Genomic DNA, 20751 nt, shown 5'->3' with positions numbered 1-20751 from the left:
TAGTTCTCTGCAAGAGGCAAGAATACTTCAATACCAGTGTCCTCATTAATAACAGGAAGCATAAGGAACTGGAAAGTGTCCTTACTACTGAGCTTTAACATTTATTGTTCTATTTTTTATTAGCATTAGATTTTTTTTTACTTTGTCTTATGGGTACACAATAAGACCTCGATGTTCACTGGAGAAATAAAAGCGAGGTAGCGGATGTTATTCAAGCTGGTGTTATTCTGCCCAGTGTATTATGTAAGTTATTTTTAGAGCAACTGCAAACATGCAAACAAACCCAAAGCAGAAGGATTTATTCCTCATAGTGGCTTCCAGAATATGTTATGGAATCAGTAGCTAGTCAATCACACTTGTCTACCTTTCATCTACTAGTCGATAAAAATTGATGTGTGGTTCTTCGGACTCTTCATTATCAAAAAGATTTTATTCTGCTTTTCTGAAAATGAGTGGTCCCTACGTGATTCAGGAGTCTGTCAATCCAGCAACTACTTGCAGAGACTACTCACACGCAGAACATAGAACACCCTGAGCTTGAGTTTCTTCCTTCTTCTCTGGAACGACTCTCCTGATTCTTCTTCTCTGGAGTGACTAAAGGCTGGAATAATAAACATGAGTGGCAGTCCAGATCTAGTAAGGAGCCAGAAACCCCTTCAATTATTATAACAAAACAAGTTAATATGAAGAGTTACTAACGAAAGTTGAAAAGAGAACACGGTTATCATGGGTGTAGTAATTACAGGAAGCAGCTTCTGTCCCCATGGGTGTGGAACACAGGGATGGACCTGGAACTCAAGGGATGGACCTTAAACCTGGAGGAGGGCCACAGAGGTGGGATCTGGGCCTCTGAGGAGGATGAGATCCCAGGCTGATGGGTACTGGTGTCTTTGAAAAGGTATAACGAAGCTGATTCTGGGAGTGTTGGGAAAACTGAAATCAACTGCTGCTACTGAAACAAACTGAGCTACTGGGATGAGGAAACATTGTCAAGGTGACCCTAAGAGGAACAGGAAGCAAAGGAGAGAGCTGTCTTGGGGGCTCCCTGTTCTGCCCCTCCTGGCAGAGCCCAACCACAAGCCGGCTGGCAAAGGAGAAATAAGGTTTGCAGGAGATATCTGGCATCACAACCAGAGAACGTGAGTGTGTTTGAAGCTAAGAGAAAATGGTTTAATAAGCAGCATGGCAGTACTCTGTTTTCCAGAATTCTTAAGGATTATAGAGTGCATACAAACAAAGCCATAAAGTGCATTGTCTTCATCTGCCATATGGTAATAATACTGATAATTTACATATGAATAGCACTTCACAGGGTTTGAAAAATGCTTTTGCATATATTATCTATTCAGAATTCAGCTGTCAACCTGACCCTGAACTAATCAAAACACAGACAATGAGAACCGCAAGTCAAAAAGCGATCACGTACACAGGTTAGTAATACTGAACTGAGCTTACACCTTTCCCACCCCAATTCATCCATCCACGAATCTCCCTCCTCCCTGTTTCATTCTCCTGTACTGTCTGTCCCTCAGGCTCTGTCTGCAAAGTTCTTTCCTGTACTCCATTTCCTTCTTGATCTTACCCCTCCTCAATCCACCAGGCCTAGCTCAGTATCATTCTCCTCCAGGAAGAATCTTTGGGTAGTTTTCCACAGTCCTCATGGTTCTTGAACTATGGTCATTCTCAACCCTGGCAGCTTTGTCCTTCAGGGGACACTTGACAATGTCTGGAAACAATTTTTATTGTCACTACTTGCAAGAGTCAGATGCTGCTAAATATCCTACAATGTATAGGACAGCCCCCACAACAGCAAAAACGTATCTGGTTCAAAATGTCAATAATGCCAAGTTTGACAAACCCTGTGCCAAGGCTGAGAAACCCTGTCCTAAGGTACCCAACTGCATGCCTCTAGCTTTATACATATACTTGTACAACGTTGCCCTGAAATTCTCTGTTTATGTTTCTGTCATCTCCCAGGGAACAAGAACTAACGTTGTATATGGCACCTAATGGATGCTTAGTAAATATTGAGGAAAAGCCACAATATCCTTATAGGTTAGCAACTGCATGGGAAGTAAATAAGTGTAGCCTACTAGGCTCTTTCATAGAGCTTGGTAAGAGTGGCCCATCAAGCCCTTTCACAGGGATATGCTCTTATTTTGACATATGACTGCAATGGATCAGATAATTTGTTAAAATCTAGTATCCATTCAAGGATTTTCAAAACGATGTTATTTATTGATTACACCAGAACAGTAGGTATAAACTGAAATTGTCCTGGGTATCTGGGAAGTGTGGTCATTGTCTATATATCTATACTAAGTTTAATTGTTTGATTCCTTCACACATAGGGTAAATAAGAAGCAGGAAACAGTCAGAGAGGGCACTCTGAGGGTAGAGAGAAGGGACAATACAAGCAAGAGAAGGAACAGAGATATCACAAAAAGAGATATTCAAACAAAACAACCGGGGCTCATGTGGTGTAGGGAACAAGTAACCATATACTTGAATATCCTGAGTGAGTATTACAGCAAGCACAAAGATTAATTTTTATGACTTTTAAAACTCATATAGGGTAGATCAGTTTAATAAATACTGGCTAGGAAGGTAAAAATAATGTATTCTACAAAGATTTTTTTAAATGGAAATACTAACATCTCAAGGGTTAAACACTCAGTCATCCAAAAAAAAGAATTTACTTAGAATTACCCAACCTAAAGAATTTTAGAGGATTGAAATTATAATAATTATGTGTTTATACTGACAATGGAACCCAACAGACAGAAATACAAGTAACTCTGACCCTTTCTGGAAGAATGAGCCACGTACTGGGGGAAACCCAGAGGAAGAAGGGGAATTTGGCTCGGCTGAGCTCAGAAGCTTTGGGAAAGAGATGATCTGAAAGGATGGCCTCTATGAACAGATTGTTAATGACAGCCTTTTTTCTTCTTGCTCATATCCATGACTTTCTTTCTTAAAAGTGATTTTTAATCATTTTCATTATGGAAATTTGAAAACATATTCGACAGTAGAGAGAAAATATAACGAATGAGTATGCTGTCCTCACTCAGCTTTAACGAAGATCTACCTGTGGCCAATCTTGTTTCTAGACACATTGTACGCCATCCTCACCAAGTTATTCAGAGGCAAATCCAGCTATCATACAGTTTAATCTGTACAGACTTAAGGATGTATCTCTAAGAGATCATTTTTAAATAACCATGACACCATTATCTCATCTGGAACAAAATTAGCAATAACTTCTTAATATTGTTTAATACTCATTGTTCAGACTTTCCAGATCGTGTCCTACATGTCTTTTTATAATTGGTTGATTTGAATCAAGATCTAAACAAGTTCCGCAAGGTGTTTTTTTTAAATAACAGCTTTATTGAGGTATAATTCACATACCATACAATTCACCCTATTGAAGTGCACAATTGAGTCATTTTTAGTATATTCACAGAGTTGTGCAACCACCACTATCTAGCTCCAAAGGAAACCCTGTATCCACCAGCAGTCACTCCTCATTCCCTACTTCCTCTAATCCTTGGCAGCCACTAATCTATTTTCCATCTCTATGGATTCACCTTTATAATATCTTCACAATATTTGCCTTTAATACCTCTATGGAAATTTCATATAAATGGAATCATATAGCATGTCTTTTGTGTGTGTGTCTGGCTTTTTCCACTTAGCATAATGTTTTCAATGTTCATCCATGTTGTAGCATGTATCAGTATTTCATTGCTTTTTATTGCCAAATAATATTCCACTGTATGAATATACTATATTTTAAAAACATTTATTTTAAAGATGTGAGGTACAATTCAGGATTAGGTATACAAGTGGTCGTCGTACAGGTAAAGTTTGGGCCTCCCTTTGGTTCCCACTTTGCCTGGTTTGAGATCAGGCATCCTTATTAATGTTATACCCCACCCCCACCCCCACCCCAGTAGTATCCCTCTACCGCCAATCCCTTTCTTAAAGTGTTATGGTAATTGATCAGGGTCTGCTTATGAGTGAGAACATGTGGTACTCTGCTCTTTGTCTCCATGATAGATGACTGAGTATGATGAGCTCTATATCCATCTTAGTTGCTGTGAAGTCCATATGTTTGTCCTTCTTTATGGCTGCATAATATCCCATTGTGTATATGTACCACATTTTTAAAATCCAGTACAGTTTTGATGGACAACCCAGTTGGTTCCATGTTTTTGCTATTGTGAATAATGCTGCAATAAACATGTGTGTGCAGGTATCTTTTTTATAGAATGATTTGAATTCCTCCCAGTATATTCCCAATAGGGGGATTGCTGAGTCATATGGAAGGTCAATTTCTGGTTCTTTCAGAAATTGCCACACTGACTTCCAAAGAGGTTGCACTAGTTTGCATTCCCACCAGCAGTGTAGAAGCGTTCCTTTTTCTCCACATCCTTGCCAGCATCTGTTGTTGTTTTATTTCTTTTTATTTTTTATTTTTTGTTTATTTATTTATTTATTTTTTGAGTTGGAGTCTCACTCTGTCGCCCAGACTGGAGTGCAGTGGCTGCTCCCGGCCACCTCAGCCTCGACCTGCTGGGCTCCGGCGATCCTTCTGCTTCAGCCTTCCAAGTAGCTGGAATTACAGGCATGCACTACGCACCCGGTTGATTTTTGATTTATTGTAGAGATGAGGTCTCGCCAAGTTGCCCAGGCCGAACCCGCGGGCTCAGGCAATCCACTCACCTCGGCCTCCCAAAGCGCGGGATTACAGGCTGAGCCACCGAGCCCAGCTCTATTGTTGTTTTATTAATGATGATCATTCTTACTGGGGTTAGGTGGTATCTCAATGTGGTTTCGATTTTCATTTCTCTGATGATTAGTGAGACTGAGCACTTTTTCCTGTGTCTATTGGCTGCCCTAAATATATCACATTTAATTTACTCATTCACTAGTCAATCGGCATTAGGATTGTTGTCACCTTTTGACTATCATGAATAATGCTGCTCTGAATATTCCTGTATAAGTTTTTGTGTGGACATATTTTTCAATTCTCTTGGGTGTACACCTAGGAGTAAAATTGCTGGAGTATATGGTCACTCTATGTTTAACTTTCTGAGTAACTGCCAGACTGTTTTCAAAAGTGGTTGAACCATTTTACATTCCCACCAGTAATGTATGAAGATTTCCATTTCTTTGTATCCTTTCCAAAACTGCTATTGTCTGTCTTTTTTTATTGCAGCCATCCTAGTGGGTGTAAAGTGGTATCTTATTGTGGTTTTGACTTGCATTTCCCTAATGAGTGATGCTGAATATCTTTTCATGTGTTCATGGTGGTTTTTATTTCACAGTGACTTTTATATATTTCAAATTTTAGTTTAAAGAATTGGTGTATAAGTAGTCTCTAAAGATGATCAATACATTTTTGAAGTTATCTTGTGAACTCATGAGTTTTAATGTATTTAACATGTTGCACGTGATCGCTGCATTTATACTCCTGAGTTTTAATTTATTTAATATGTTTTTGTCTTTACTCTTTAATGCTCAAATTGTCCCATTTTTTGGTCACCGGAAGTCCCTGAAGGGTGTACACAAATTGGCTTTTGGCCCTTTTAACACAACCCCAGAGAGTCTATGATAACTTCCAAGCTCTCTTGCATAAAGTGTTCTAGGTTCACCTGAAACATTTGTTCCCCCAACTTGGAATTAGCCATTTCCCCAAGAAGCCTTGGGTCGTTTTAGTGGGAATAATACCTAGAGATCACAATCTGGGCACTAAGAATGCCTATTGCTACTGGAATGGTAATTGTCTATGGACCTTTTCAGTGAAAAAAGCTTGAAAATACTTTTGTTTCTTTTTTCAAGAGAAAAATACACTATGAGCACCTGTTTTTGTATCCAAATTTAAGAATACAGAGTTTTTACTTCTTTGATTTTATATTTGTATCTTTTTTCTCTTATGCTGAAAAATTCTAATGATATTAACATAATTGCTTATACACTTTATTCTGCACAAGATATATAATACTTTCAAATATCTATACCAATATTGTGACTAACAATATGACCACTGAAAGCAATTTATGTTTCATTTGCACTTCTTTTTATCATTAGGATATATCCTACTGGTATATGCTGTCAATGTATATTTTAAAGTAACTTAAACTAACTTCTTCTTAAGAGGAATTTTAAATTTTGATTTACTTTTGTGTAATGATTATGCAAATTACTTACGTGTCTTCAAGGTTAAAATGGCAAAGCTAGGTACATTTAGAGAAATCTAACTTTCATCCCTTCCCCTCAACTCCGTTTTTAGTTTACCCTTCCATTTAAAAAAATATTAGTCAATTAATGTGTATTTATAATCCACCCTTTCTCAGGATAAAGAAAATCTCATATACATTTTTTTCTGCATCTTGCCTTTTTTCACTCAATAATATATCCTGGAGATATATACATATAAAATAGACATATAAAATAAACTATAGACATATAAAATAGACATATAAAATAAGCTTCCTCATCATTTCTTTTCATAACTGTATAATACTCTACAATTTGATCAGCCAGGCCCCTAGATGGATACTCTAGTTGTTACAGATGATGCTGGAATCAATAGACTTGTAAATATGTCAAATTATAGTCTTGCTGTTTACTTTTGGGATAAATTTCTAAAAGTGAGTTTGCTGGGTCAAAAGGTAAACGCCAATGTAATTTTGCTAGATGTTGACATATGTCTCTGTATAGAGGTCTTATTATTTTATATTCCCACCAGCAACATACATATGAGAGTGTTTGTTTTCCTTAAACTGGTTAACAAAGCATGTTGTGAAATGATTAGATTTTTGCCATTATAATAGATAAGGAATAGTATTTCAATGTAGTTGCAATTTTGTATTTCCCTGATTATAAGTATCTTTTCATATCTTTAAAAGCAATTAGCCTCATTTTTCCTTGTTTCTTTTTGTAGAGTGGCATTGGTAGTTTTCTTCTTAATTTTTACAAGCATTGGTAGTTTTCTTCTTAATTTTTACAAGCTTTTTATACATTAGAGATGTAACTCTTTGTGATGTGAATTACAATTTTTTTCATTTGTCATTTGCTTTTGCTTTTTTTAAGCATGAAAAAGCATTTATTTTTATGTAGTCAAATTTGTCACTCCCCCAACTAGATTTTGAGTCATTAGGGAAATTTATCTTACTCTTTATAAAGCTATTAACCTGTTTTCTTTTAGCATTTCTATAATTTCATTTTATATGCACCCATTTAGATCTTATTTCTGTCTTATGATATGAACAACACATCCAATTTTAACTTTATATATATTTATATGTATATAAATATATATTATGTATAGATAGCTATGTTTATTTACCTATCTAGTAAGTAAAAATTTGATTTTTTCTCACTGATTTGAGATGTCATCTTATATAATTTTTAAATTTTAGAGCACCAGTAATGAAATATTTTTGTAATTGTTTCTGAGGTTATTATGAAATGAGGTGAAAAAGTTCACTAGAAATCTTCACTCCTACTGAACTTTTCTGCAAAATCTTTACTAGCAGTCTCTTCACATCATGTTAGTTTTAAAACTAAAATTCTGCATATCCAATTATCAGGGTGTTCTCAGTAAATAAACCCAGTGGCCAGGAGACCACCGTCTAAAATTCTTACAGGGAGAAAACAATGAATCTAAGGTGGAGGAAAATATTCTACCATTTGTATATACTTATTATATGTCAAATTGTAGGCATATATTATTTTATCTCATATAATCCTCATGCTAATCCTGAATGGTGAGGGTCACTATCCCAATTTTACAGATAAGGAAAGTGAGGATACAAGATTATTCTAGGATCAGGTGTGGTGTCTCATCCCCGTAATATCAACATTTTGGGTCCTCAAGAGGACTGCTTGAGGCCAGGAGTTTGAGACTTGCCTGGGCAACATATTCAGAACAATTCTCTACAAAAAAAAAAGAGATTTTTCTATGAACAAAACCAACTAGTTACAATTTGGGAGTAAGGGATGGGAAGCAAAAAAGAGAGCAACCCCACATTTTAAATGGCATATTTATTTGTTGTATGTTTGCCTCCTGTAAAGGGGATTATGTCAGTTTGAGAATTTGGTCTGGACAGCTGAGGTTTACTAGTCTCCCTCAAATTGTATTTGAAGTTACAGAGTTCCCTTTTTTTTTTTTTTTTTTTAATAAAGGGACTTTAACTTTTCTAAAGGGACTTGCCTTCTGTTCTACAAATCAGAAACTAATGCAAAGAGGTGTTTTGTCTTAATTAAAACTTATAGCCGGCTGGGCTCGGTGGCTCAGCCTGTAATCCCGTGCTTTGGGAGGCCGAGGTGAGTGGATTGCCTGAGCCCGCGGGTTCGAGACCCGCCTGGGCAACTTGGCGAGACCTCATCTCTACAATAAAACAAAAATCAGCCGGGTGTGGTAGCGCGCGCCTGTTGTTCCGGCGACTTGGAAGGCTGAGGCTGAAGGATCGCCAGAGCCCGGCAGGTCGAGACTGCGGTGGCTGGGAGTGGCCACTGCACTCCAGGCTGGGCCACAGAGTGAGACTCCAACTCAACAAAAACAAAAAAAACAAAAAACTTACAGCTATTGTTTCATGGAGTTGAAAAGGATCTGAAAGAATTATCTTCTTTCTTAAAATGTCAATGCAAGGTGTTCCCACAAAGTTACATCTCCTTAGAATTACTGTGAGGCATCTGGGGATAATAGAATACTGCCTTCATTTTAGTTTGCTTCTATCTGAAAACAAGACATCAAGCAGAAAATATGAGGGAAAAAATTAACATATTCAGCAGGTTTAGAGTAATGATCAATGATGACAAATTTGCTCATGAATGCATTACAGGAAGTAAGAGAGCTTCTCTCTTAGAAGGTGCAACATTGTAGCAAAAACATGGAATAAACCATGCTGCTCATCAAAGTTGGACTGGATTTTAAAAATGTGGTACATATACACTATGGAATATTATGCAGCCATAAAGAAGCACAAACACATGAACTTTGCAGCAACTTGGATGGATTTAGAGTCTATCATACTCAGTGATCTATCACAGAAACAGAGTACCATATATTCTCACTCATACACGAACCTTGAACACTTAATTATCATGATATTATAAGAAAGGGATTGGCAGTAGTGGGGAACTGCCAGGGGAGGAGGAGGTGGGATTGGCAGTTGAGGGAAACTACCAGGGGAAGGAGGGGAACATCTCATCAAGGGTACCTGCATAATAACCATTTGTATACCTAACCCTGATTTGCACCCCACATCTTTAAAATAAAGAGAAAAAAAAAGAAGGTGCAACATTTTAAAAATAGAACATTTCATGTAGATCAAAACCCATTTATTTATTTATTTATTTTATTTTATTTTATTTTTTGAGTTGGAATCTCACTCTGTCGCCCAGACTGGAGTGCAGTCGAGCCTCGACTGCAGCCTCGACCCACTGGGCTCCGGCGATTCTTCTGCCTCAGCCTTCCGAGTAGCCGGAATTATAGGCGTGCACTACCACACCCAGCTGATTTTTAGATTTATTGTAGAGATGAGGTCTCGCTGCCCAGGCGGGTCTCGAACCCGCGGGCTCAGGCAATCCACTCACCTCAGCCTCTCAGAGGTGCAGGATTACAGTCTGAGCCACCGAACCCGGCCAAAACCCCTTTATAAATATGGCAAATTACCATGACTTCCACTAGGGGAAGTAACAGGAGATTATGTTATTGGGTTAAATTAGTAGATCCACTAATGATCACCAGTTCAAACTACCTTCTTCATCTGCAGGGAGTCTTGCTACTGGAAGAGTGCTCAGTCTTTTAGGTAGTATAATCTTTTCTCTCTGTTATTTTCACCTGATGATAGATGGTACAGTTGATGCTTAGAGTCAGAACATATTGGTTTGTTCTTGTTGTGTTTTTACTCATTTGAGGGAAAGTAATACAAGCAAACTTTTGACTTAGTTTTCAGAAGGTAACACTAAGAAGGATTGTTAAATAGCGATTTCTCAGTTGTTTTTTGGCCCCATCTTGCAGCGAACAAGAGGTGAGCATGAAATGACCTCTCTGAGATTTGCATTATATGTAAGGGAAGAGATGGAATCCTGCTTTGGTCACTTTAGGATTCAGGGAACCAAGGTTCTAATTCCAACCGTTTACTAATTAGTTGTATGGTTTTCGATGGCCTATTAAACCTCTCTAGACCTCTGCTTCTTCCTCTATAAAACAAACACATTTTTCTAGATCAGTATTTCCCAAATTGTGTTTCTTAGAATGATAGTTTTCCATAAAACACCAGCTTTATAGTTTAAAAGGTGTACCATTTGGGAGTCAAAATAATTGAAAACCCAATTTTCCAGGTTTAAATAATAGTATGAGATCTTTATCTCATTTAAGAAACTCTGAGACATTCCACAGCTTGACAAAATCATCGGAGACTCAAGTATGCTCTGGCTCTTTCCTATGGCATCCTCACCATAGTGCCTCAGATCTAGATGGGGATAAAATAGGTATAGTGGTCCCAGGTATCATTTGTCGTTTGACAACATTTTGGGGGAAGGAGGATGTTTTGACTGTCTTTTTTTATTATTAAAAATACTTTTAAAAAATCTCACTAAGAACTCTCACTCGTGTCTCAATAGCCAGCATTGGTTTTTGTGGCCATGCCTACACTGACCACCAGCAAGAGGAATGGGACTACCGTGACTTATTCAAACCAATCATGGTTTCTCTTCTGGGCTGAGATGAGGCCCATATCCCCTGAAGTACGTGACTACACAGTGTAGGAAGGATACTAGAACAAAATTACAGATCCATCAGAAAAGAAGTTGGCAAATAGTCATTGGATGTTCAACCATCGTGAATCACTATATATGATTAAATTTGAGCAGTGTTGGGTTAAATGATGCTAAACAGATTCCTTTTTTTTTTTTGAGTTGGAGTCTCACTCTGTCACCCAGACTGGAGTGCAGTGGCTGCTCTGGCCACCGCAGCCTCGACCCACTGGGCTCCGGCGATTCTTCCGCCTCAGCCTTCTGAGTAGCTGGAACTACAGGCACGTGCTACAACACCCAGCTAAGTTTTGACTTATTGTAGAGGTGAGGTCTCTCCAAGTTGCCCAGACAGTCAACAGATTCCTTTATGAAATGACTCTTCAGGACCTTTGCTATGCTAATGTGCATTACCTCTATGAGGGAGATAGAGCGTTCGACATTTTCCAAACTTATTTGACTCCAGAAAACTTTTTTTTCCCTCTCACAGAATTCCTATTAACATTTCTAGGATGTCAGCATTGCTCAAAATACATTTTAGGAGATGCTTGAGGTGAAATCTAAAATTCCTCTTAGTTATAATAGTCTATGATTATCTATAAAATGAGATTCAGATATGTGGGGGTGGAAGAAATCTATAAAATACTATTGTATTGGTCAGGGTCTCTAGAGGAGACAGATAATATACTCAAATTGCATAATTTGAGGAGATTTCATAAGTAAGCTAGATACAAAGCTTTGAGAAAACCACAAGATGGTAGGTTCCGTCTAGATTTGATGTGGTGAAGGAAACAAGTAGATTCTAGAACAGAGATGGTGGAAACAACTTCCAAAGCTGTGACCTCTAGTAAAGAGACACAGTCAGTCCCTAGCAACCTTGGACACAAGGTGCTCTCTGCTCACCTGCTGGTCTGTACATTTCCCAACTGGATGCCAGAGAGAAGACAAGGGAACTCACTGATGCTGCCCAAGATAGTCAGTCTCTTGAAGCACCCAGCAGATAGAAAAAGAGAGTTGAGAGGAGCAAATGAAAGGTATCGAGCATAGTTATCATACATGTTCCCCTGAAGTCATCTTAATACAGTAGAAAGAGTATGGTGTTGTCGGGCATGGTGGCTTCTGCCTGTAATCACAGTGACTCTGCAGGCTGAGGTGGATCACTTGAGTCCAGGAGTTCAAGGCTGCAGTGAGCTATAATTGTATCACTGCACTCCAGCCTGGGCAACAGTGCTAGCTACTGTCTCTAAAAACAAAACAAAACAAAACAACCTCCCCCGCCTTTTTTTTTAGTTAGAGTCTTACTCTGTCGCTCAGGCTGGAGTGCAGTGGCATGTTCATAGCCACCACAGCCCCAACCTGCTGGGCTCAGGTGATCCTTCTACCTCAGCCTTCCAAGAGGCTGGAACTACAGGCACATGCTACCACGTCTGGCTAATTTTTTGATTTATTGTAGAGATGAGGTCTGACCAAGTTGCCCAGGCTGGTCTCGAACATGTGAGCTCAGGTATTTCACTCACCTCGGCCTCCCAAAGTGCTGGGATTATAAGCGTGAACCACTGCACCCAGACAAAAAATCTTTTTTAATGAATAAAAAGAGGGAACAACACTGAAGCCAGACAGAACCAGATCAACATCTATCCTTAGCTAGTCTTATAATCTTGGTAGTCTCCTAAGTCATTTTGCAGAGTTTAGCACATCTCTTATGCATCGAATGTACATTATAATATCCATCCTTCAAGAGTTTTATGATGATTAGATTAGAATAGCCATAAAAATTGTCTGGCTCATAGTATATCCTCTGCAAGTGTTGTTTTTCTTTTTTTCTGCCTTCTTTCTACTGTTTGCCAAATAAAAATTGAGAAGGTACATAGGCTAGGCACTGTGCAAGTTAGATGTTGTTTGACCACAGAAAGTGTTTGGCTAGTGTATTGGGCTTATAGTTCCATACCAGCTAGGACGAGATGATACATAAAGTCCTTCTGTTTCCAAGAAACTATGAAGCCTTTATAGTGATCACCAGGAGAATATGGTCACCTTAAAGATATTATTTATAACTCAGCTATGTTTTGAAAAATGTTGGTTTGTGCTACATCAGGGTTCCCCAACCTGTTGGGATCACTCAGGGAGCATTTAGAAACGAAGATTCCAAAACTATACCTGAGTTCTACTGACACCACTCACTGAGAACAAACCTGGGGATCTCTGTTTTATGACATCCTCTCAGATGATTCAGGCAACTGGCCAAGTTTACTTAGCTCTGCTTTGTATATTACTGAAATGTTGGACCATTCGTTTGGCCTCTTGAATAAAAGGAACTAGATAAATGGAAGCAGTCCCAGTAAACATTCTTTGGCAGAATGAGTGTGCAAATATAGACTCAAAGTAGGCCAACCCAGTACAGGGTCTAATCAACCATGACAAGCACCATCTCTGAAATGAAAGTGTTCTTCCCTCTGGATTCTTTTCAAAGTAGGAATGACTTGGTGAATGTTTTCTGACTCAGAACTGCTGCAAAATTATAAATAACATGTCTAATCTTGATGTCCTTACACAGTAAATCTGTCTTAGAAAGCAGGACATCTGGCCCATTTTCCTTCTCTTAACTCCTTCAAGACTTCCTTTCTCTGACTGAACAATTCAGCCCTAAAGTCATTAGGCGGTATAGAGCAAAGTAAGTGTGTTCACCTGGTTTTGTTGAGGAAGATGTGGAGGCCCAGAGAGGGGTCTCAGAGCCTGAGTCTGGTGAAGCAGATCTCATCGGAGGGTTGTCCAGCACACAGTATTTGAGCCTGAGCAGTGAGAAGTATTACTATGCGGCAGGGTATGAGTTTGTGTTTGAGGGTTTCTACAGAGTGGAACGACCTGGTGTGGAGTGTCACAGCCCAAACTTAGTTGAGGAGATCATCCACGTGGGGGCAGGGAGGGGAACACCAAATGGGGAGTCAGTCTGATCAGTCAGCCTGATCAGGAAGAAGAGGACAACTTGAAGGAAAAAAGGAAGGTAGTAAAGATGGAAGATCAGTTACATACTGATCAAAAAATGAAAAACATCAAGGATAATGAAAGCTGCATTTCTCAGAGGAGGAAGTTACAAGTACAGAAAGGGAGAAAAAAATCTCAAATAAGCTCGTGGCTTTCAATAGACAGGTTTAAACACACACACACACACACACACACACACACACACACACACACACACACACAGTCATACATTGTCTAGCTCTGTCCACTGAGAAGACTTGAGAACAATGATATCTCCAAAGCAGTTTGTATATCTCACACCTAGATCTTGTCTTCCAAATACCATTTTCTACCAAATAAAACCAGGGATCCTTAGTTTTCCAGGACTAGGGCAGGAAAAGTTCAAGATGAACCTGAGTTATCTTATACCAGAAAGCAAGAAAATGCTTGAAGATTAGAGAACACATGTCAAAATGACACAGAAAGACTGGGCGCTGTGGCTCATGCCTATAATCCCAGCACTTTGGGAGGCCGAGGTGAGAGGATTGCCCAAGCCCACGGGTTCAAGACCAACCTGGGCAACTTGGCAAGACCTCATCTCTATAATAAATAAAAAAATTAGCCAGGCATGGTGGTGCATGCCTGTAGTTGCAGCTACTTGGAAAGCTGAGGTAGAAGGATCATCTAAGCCCAGCAGGTCGAGGCTGTGGTGGCCAGGAGCATGCCACTGCATTCCAGCCTGGGCAACAGAGTGAGATTCCAAGTAAAAAAAAAAAAAAAAAGACACAGAAGTCAGCTTCTACAATTTGATCACCAAATTAGCAGTGGACTAATTTAATAGTGACAGATTTTAACCCATTGAATAACAAAGGAAACCATGAGTCTATACAGATAAATGAATAGCTTGAAAGTTTAATGAGAAACAGAATATTTGCAGTCTGGTAGACACCCAAAAGTCTGGTAGACACCACCTTAATCAAGTGATCAAAGTGAACATCATCAATAATAGGATGAATAAAGTGCAATGAAATAAACATAACAGAACAATTATCATAATACCATAAGAAAGGGATTGTCAGTAGTGGGAAAGTGCGGGGGTAGGGAGTGGGCTTGGCAGTTGAGGGAAGCTGCCAGGGGAGGGAGGAACACACCTCATCAACAAGGGTACCTGTATAATGAACATTTGTATACCTAACCTTGAATTGTACCCCATGTCTTTAAAATAAAAAGAGAAAAAAAAGAAATAAACGTAACATTGCTTTTGTGATAGTCCCATGAAAATTGTGTAACTTGAATTTAATCATGAGGAAACAGACAAAGCCAAAGTGAGAGACAAACTACAACATAATTGCTTTTAATCTTCAAAAAATCCAGGTCATGAAAGTAAAGCCAAGATTGAGGAACTATTCCAAATTGAATGAGATTAAAACGAAGTCTGACTCTGAACTAGATCCTTTGGGACAGTCGAGAGAACTGGAGAAACTTGAATAGAGTCTGAGGACTGTTAGAAATAGAACAACGCTGATTTCCTGAATTTACTGGCTGCGTTTTGGGTTACAGAGGCGAGTGTCCTTGTTTGTAGGAAATACACATGAAAATATCTGGGGGGAGATGGGCATCATATCATCTTACTCTCAGATGGTTTGAGAGAAAAGTGCTCTGTGCTATCTTCACACTTTTCTGTGATTTTGTGAATGTTCAAAAGATTTTTATCAAGAGACAAAAATCTGGATCTGGCCCTTGTAACAGATTATAAACTCGTATGTATATGTTATTCCCAACAATGGGAAGTGCCCCACATAGATGCCAGAATTGGCTAAATATCTTAAATAAACTGATAGGGAAAAAGGCATGTCATATGTTACTTTACATGTGAAAACCGGAAGTGCAATTTGGAATACAACCACTAGAAATACAAATATGCATTCTGTTTTTTATTAAATAATTTTAAAAAACCAACCACTAGGTCAATAATCAGTAAATTAAACCCATCATTTCTCTTTTGTACATGTTTTTATAATGGAGTGTTCAGGTAAAAATTTGGTCTATCAGGTCAGCTCATGTGATTTAGCAAGAAAATCCAAGAAATTCTAATCTTGGGGTCTACCTGGAGCTAACTTCTTGTGACTTGGCGCATGGATCCAGGGACCTTCATACCCATCTGACTTACTCATTGCTATGCACCACTTCTCCCTGACATGACATGTGCTGGTTATATCTTCTTAAAGTCTATCCTGAAAATAACAGAAATCCTTAGATACCTTTTTTTTTTTTCAAAGTTCCTTATTTTGTGACTAGAAGGAGAGATTAAAAAAAAAAAAAAAGATTCTAAAGTGTTCTACTAGAGCTAAGTATCTAAAAAATTCTGTTCCCTTCGAGATAAGATGTTAGCTGGTCACATTGACCCTGATGCTGAAGGCTTAGTACAATCCTCCTGCTCTGAAGTAGTGTTGGGCATAATAAGCTATTTCTTTTTTATTTAACTACAAGTTTTATGTGCATGGTTTGGTCCTCATGTTGCTGCCCTGGCTCCTGGGTAGATTATCATCCAAGGAGGACACTGTCTTGCACTGCTAGGACGTTTTCCATGGCATGGTAATTATACTTGTTCTCACAGGCTTCTTCTCCAAGGTGACGCTGCAGCTGCCTCAAAATCATATTTCTATGGCAGGGAGCACTACACAATACTCTCTGGTAGATGAGAATGTTTTTCTTTTAATTTTGACTGTCGTATATTTTCCTTCCTCTTTGTTTTTGCTTCTGAGTACAACTTTGTGATGTAGTTCATATAGCGCTTAGGCTGAGAAGCTGAAAGAAAAACATGTTGAAGATGAATATTTATTTTAAATAACATCGCACCCATTAATTTGAAACACTTTGATTGGACATATTTTTAGGCCCATAGAGAAATGTCTTATAAAAATCCAAAATTCACTGATGTATGTAAGTGATCTGAGTGCATTATTATACTCTGATATTTCAAAAGTCTTGCTACATAAACAATATACGAATAAACCTGAAATAAAATATGCAGACAGTTCTGCTATAAAATGACATATGTGTTTGCTGAAAACAACACATTGCCATAGCAAAATTGCGCACTAAAAATAACAGGGCTTATGAGAAAAAAAGAGTTGGACAGACAACTCAAAGCCTAGACAACTCTGTACAAAGAGGTTCAAGACAGCCCCGGAGAACATTTTTAAAATGTGCAAAACAATAGCATTAAAATGCTGAATTTGTGGCTGAGACAAGGAGGATGAAAATGGAAGTCTGAGCCCAGGAAAATGTGTGTAGGAATGAACACTACAAGTCCCTGGGGATAAGCCTTTCCAGAGAGACTGCAGATACTCATTTTAAATTTTCTTAAAGTCAAACTGCAAGGGCTTCTGCTTGTTCAGCAGCTGAGCTGAGGGCTCTTCTTTTCCTGCTAAAGGTCATAATTCTACTCCCATTGTTTTGGTTCTCCTTGCCTAGGAAAAAATGGCACAGGAAGCAGCCAAACTTCCACATTATGTTGACATTCTTTTTTATCTGCTAGATGAGCATGGCATGATTGATATTCTAGGAAAATGCATTGCAATACAACAGACTATATGTAGATACACACTTTTTCCCCTTCCACCCCCAGATTTCACACAGTCAATTCACTCGTGTCCTCCCTGCTAGTACGTGTATGCTTTCTTCCTATTTCATACTCTAGAAGGTCAAAACCAAAAAAAGGCAGAGGTAATCTAAAAGACAAGCTTCCTAAAAAAAACTTCAGTAAAATCAATAGAATCAAGCAGTAAAGCTCATTGCATTTCTTGCAACAGGTAGAATAAATTAATTTGCATGGGAGAAGTAAAATTGTTGGAAGGTATAAGATTCCTGCTTTTCTATAGTCTTAGCATCTGCCTTCTAGATCTTTGTGAAGACTAAATACACTCACACAATCTCTTTCCCATTTAGAGCCTCTTCTTTTCTTTTTCTTTACATATTTTGCCTATGGAATTGCCATGAAGTCATCCCAAAGACCTGCAACATCTCTGCTTGAATTAATAAACCAGTATTCATTCATTTCGTACAAATTTATCAAACACTCCATTTGTGCCAGGCCCTGAGCTGGGATCTGAGGGAGCAAATCCAATTACTCACTACCTGAAGGAATAATGTGTTAGTTAAATTAAAACACTAAAAATTTCAAATATGGTGTAGGAAGTGTTTCACTGATAAAGGCGAACATAGCTACTCTGGAGCACAGGAAAGACATAAGGTCCAGGGATTGGCTGTGAGGAATCAAGGATGGCTTCTCAAAAAGCCATAAATTTTGCTACTTGAATTTTTTTTTTTTTTTTGAGTCGGAGTCTCACTCTGTCGCCCAGACTGGAGGGCAGTGGCCGCTTCCGGCCACCGCAGCCTCGACCTGCTGGGCTCCGGCGATCCTTCCGCCTCAGCCTTCCAAGTAGCCGGAATTACAGGCATGCACTACCACGCCCGGCTGATTTTTTGATTTATTGTAGAGATGAGGTCTCGCTGCCCAGGCGGGTCTCGAATCCGCGGCTACTTGGAATTTAACTACTACTATGTGTATGGTTTTTTGGTATGGTTGTTTGTTTTGAGTTGAGTTTTCACTCTGTCACTCAGGCTGGAGTGCAGTGGCTCACTATAGCCTCCACCTCCTGGGCTGAGGTGATCCTTCCATCTCAGACCCCGAATATCTGGGACTACAGACGCGTGCCACCACACCCAGCTAATTTTATTTATTTATTTAGAGACAGGGTTTCGCTATGTTGCCCAGGCTGGTCTTGAACTCCTGGGGTCAAGCCGTCTTTCCCCTCGGCCTCCCAAAGTATTGGGACTACAGGCATGTGCCACCACTCCCAGCTGATGTTTTAATTTTTTATAGAGATGGTATCTCACTATGTTGCTAGTCTCAAACTCCTGTGCTTGAGTAATCTTCCCACATTGACCTACCAAAGTGCTAGGAATACAAGTGTGAACCACTGTGCCTGGTTTATTATGTGTTTTTCAAGATGAACTTTCTTAAATTCTACAAGATGGTTTAGAAGATTGACTTTCTAGTACTAAAAAAAATCTAACTTTAATTTTTTTCCATTCTTTTTAAAGGTGACTAATTCATTGTAATGGTTAATTTTGGGTGCCAACTTGACTGAAATAAGAAATACCTAGAAACCTGGTAAAGTATTATTTTGGGGTATGTGAGTGAGGTTGTTTCCAGAGGAGAGTGGCATATTAATGTGAGTGGTCTAGGTGGGGAAGATCCATCCTTGGTGTGAGTGGGCACATCTAATCAGTTGGAGCCACAGAGAGAACAAAATCAGGAAGAAGGGCAAGGTCCATTTATCTTCCGGAGCTGGGATGCAGTCTTTCTCTCCCGTCCTTGGCCAACAGGACTCTAGGCTCCTTGGCCTTTGAACTCCAGGATTTCCACCAGTGGTTCTCCCTGAGTTCTCAGGCCTTTGGCCTTCTTCGCCTGTTATATCATCAGCTTCCCTAGTTCTGAAGCTTTGAACTTGGACTGAGCCATGCTATTGGCAAACCAGGGTCTCTATTTTGCAGATAGCTTATTGTGGAACTTCTCAGCCTTCATAACCACATGAGCCAATTCTCCTATTAAATCCTCTCTCACAGAGATGGAGATGGAGATGGAGACGGAGACGGAGACGGAGACAGAGACGGAGACAGAGATAGAGATAACCTCCTATTCATTCTGTCTCTATGGAGAACTCTAATACATTAATGAACCTCATTTTTCAAATCTCAGGTCACACAGTTGACTTACTTTGGCCATTTTTCTCTTGGGATGATATTTCTTCATTGTTTGACCTCAATCTATAACTTTCTAGTGTGTGTTCTGAAATTTCATTTTCTGCAAAGAAAGGAAAACCAAGTTATTAATTTTTGGTGCCATAGACATTGTTTATATGTAGAAATGTGTGTTTGGATAAGATGACACCTCTGTTACTGTAAAATAGTAGACTTATCTTGCCTCTCCCATATCTCATGCTCTTATTAACTCAACACATAGGCTCTGTGCTAGGCACTGTAAAAGTCCTGGAAGTCAAATGACCACAGATTAGAATCAAGTATTGTCCTTTGGAAAGTACAATTCCAATAGCCCTAAAAGAACAATACGGGTGAAGTATTAATGGGAAATTATGAAACAAGGCAATGGCGTCTGCCTATTGTGCAGAAAGAGTTGAAAAGCCAGTCCCTGTCTCTAGGGCTATTTATAATAAGGATATTAGCCCATCTGCATATCTAGAGAGACCGATATTAAACTAGCAAAGGGATACTTTTAAGAGAGTCAGAGCTACTTCATGATGCAGTATTTTGCCTCAGAACATAAAGAGTTCTCTTTCACTGGAGGTGTTTGAGCCAAATGCGGCTAGATCAGTGCGGCCCATAGCACTATAATGTGAGCCACATATGTAGATTAAAATATTCTAGTAGCCACATGCAAAAAGTAAAAAGAAGTAGGTGAAATTAATTTAACAAAATGTTTTAACTAGTACATTTAAGATATTGTTATTTGGTATGTTACATCATTTTGTGTAGGTCTGTGTGTATTGAGTCTTCAAATTGGGTGTGTGTTTTATCCTTACAGCACATCTCAGTGGGGACTAGCCACACATTAAGTGCTTGAAAGCCATCTTGTGGCTGCTGTATTGAACAGCACAGGGCTAGATTATCACTCAGAATAAGGCGAGGAATGATCCCAACACATGGTTATATAATAAATTGAGTAAATGGCTATCCTGGATAACTTCTAAGGTTGCATCCAACTTTGATTTATGTTGAGTTTGTGTATTTCAATAGGTATCTTCTATGTTCATTAAATAATAGTTTTGTGTTTCCAATGATAACCTTTTTTTTCCTCTCTTCTTTTTGAGACAGGGGTTCGCTCTGATGTCCAGGCTGAAGTGCAGTGGTACAATCACAGCGTACTGCAGCCTTGACTCCTGGGCTCAAACGATCTTCCAGCTTGAGCTTCCTGAATAGCTGGGACTGCAAGCA

At 39.0% G+C, this 20751-nt stretch overlaps 1 protein-coding gene across 1 annotated transcript in view; it reads right to left on the bottom strand.

Moving 5' to 3' along the window:
- Positions 1 to 16360: 16360 nt before the first annotated feature.
- CRTAM (cytotoxic and regulatory T-cell molecule) overlaps positions 16361 to 20751 on the bottom strand; it is a 33731-nt gene continuing 29340 nt past the window's right edge. The window contains exons 9-10 of the mRNA XM_008055854.1: positions 19517 to 19603; positions 16361 to 16539 (exon numbers count right to left, since the gene is read on the bottom strand). Of these exons, the coding sequence (XP_008054045.1) occupies positions 16409 to 16539; positions 19517 to 19603 (218 nt within the window). The 3' untranslated portion in view covers positions 16361 to 16408. The remainder of the gene's footprint in view (positions 16540 to 19516; positions 19604 to 20751) is intronic.

This window comes from Carlito syrichta, unplaced genomic scaffold (assembly GCF_000164805.1).
Source record: "Carlito syrichta isolate Samal-C Ts95f unplaced genomic scaffold, Tarsius_syrichta-2.0.1 Scaffold301974, whole genome shotgun sequence".
In the NCBI taxonomy this organism is placed as follows: domain Eukaryota; kingdom Metazoa; phylum Chordata; class Mammalia; order Primates; family Tarsiidae; genus Carlito; species Carlito syrichta.
Note: the sequence above shows the minus strand (reverse complement) of the source record. Positions and strands in the feature narration are given on the sequence as shown.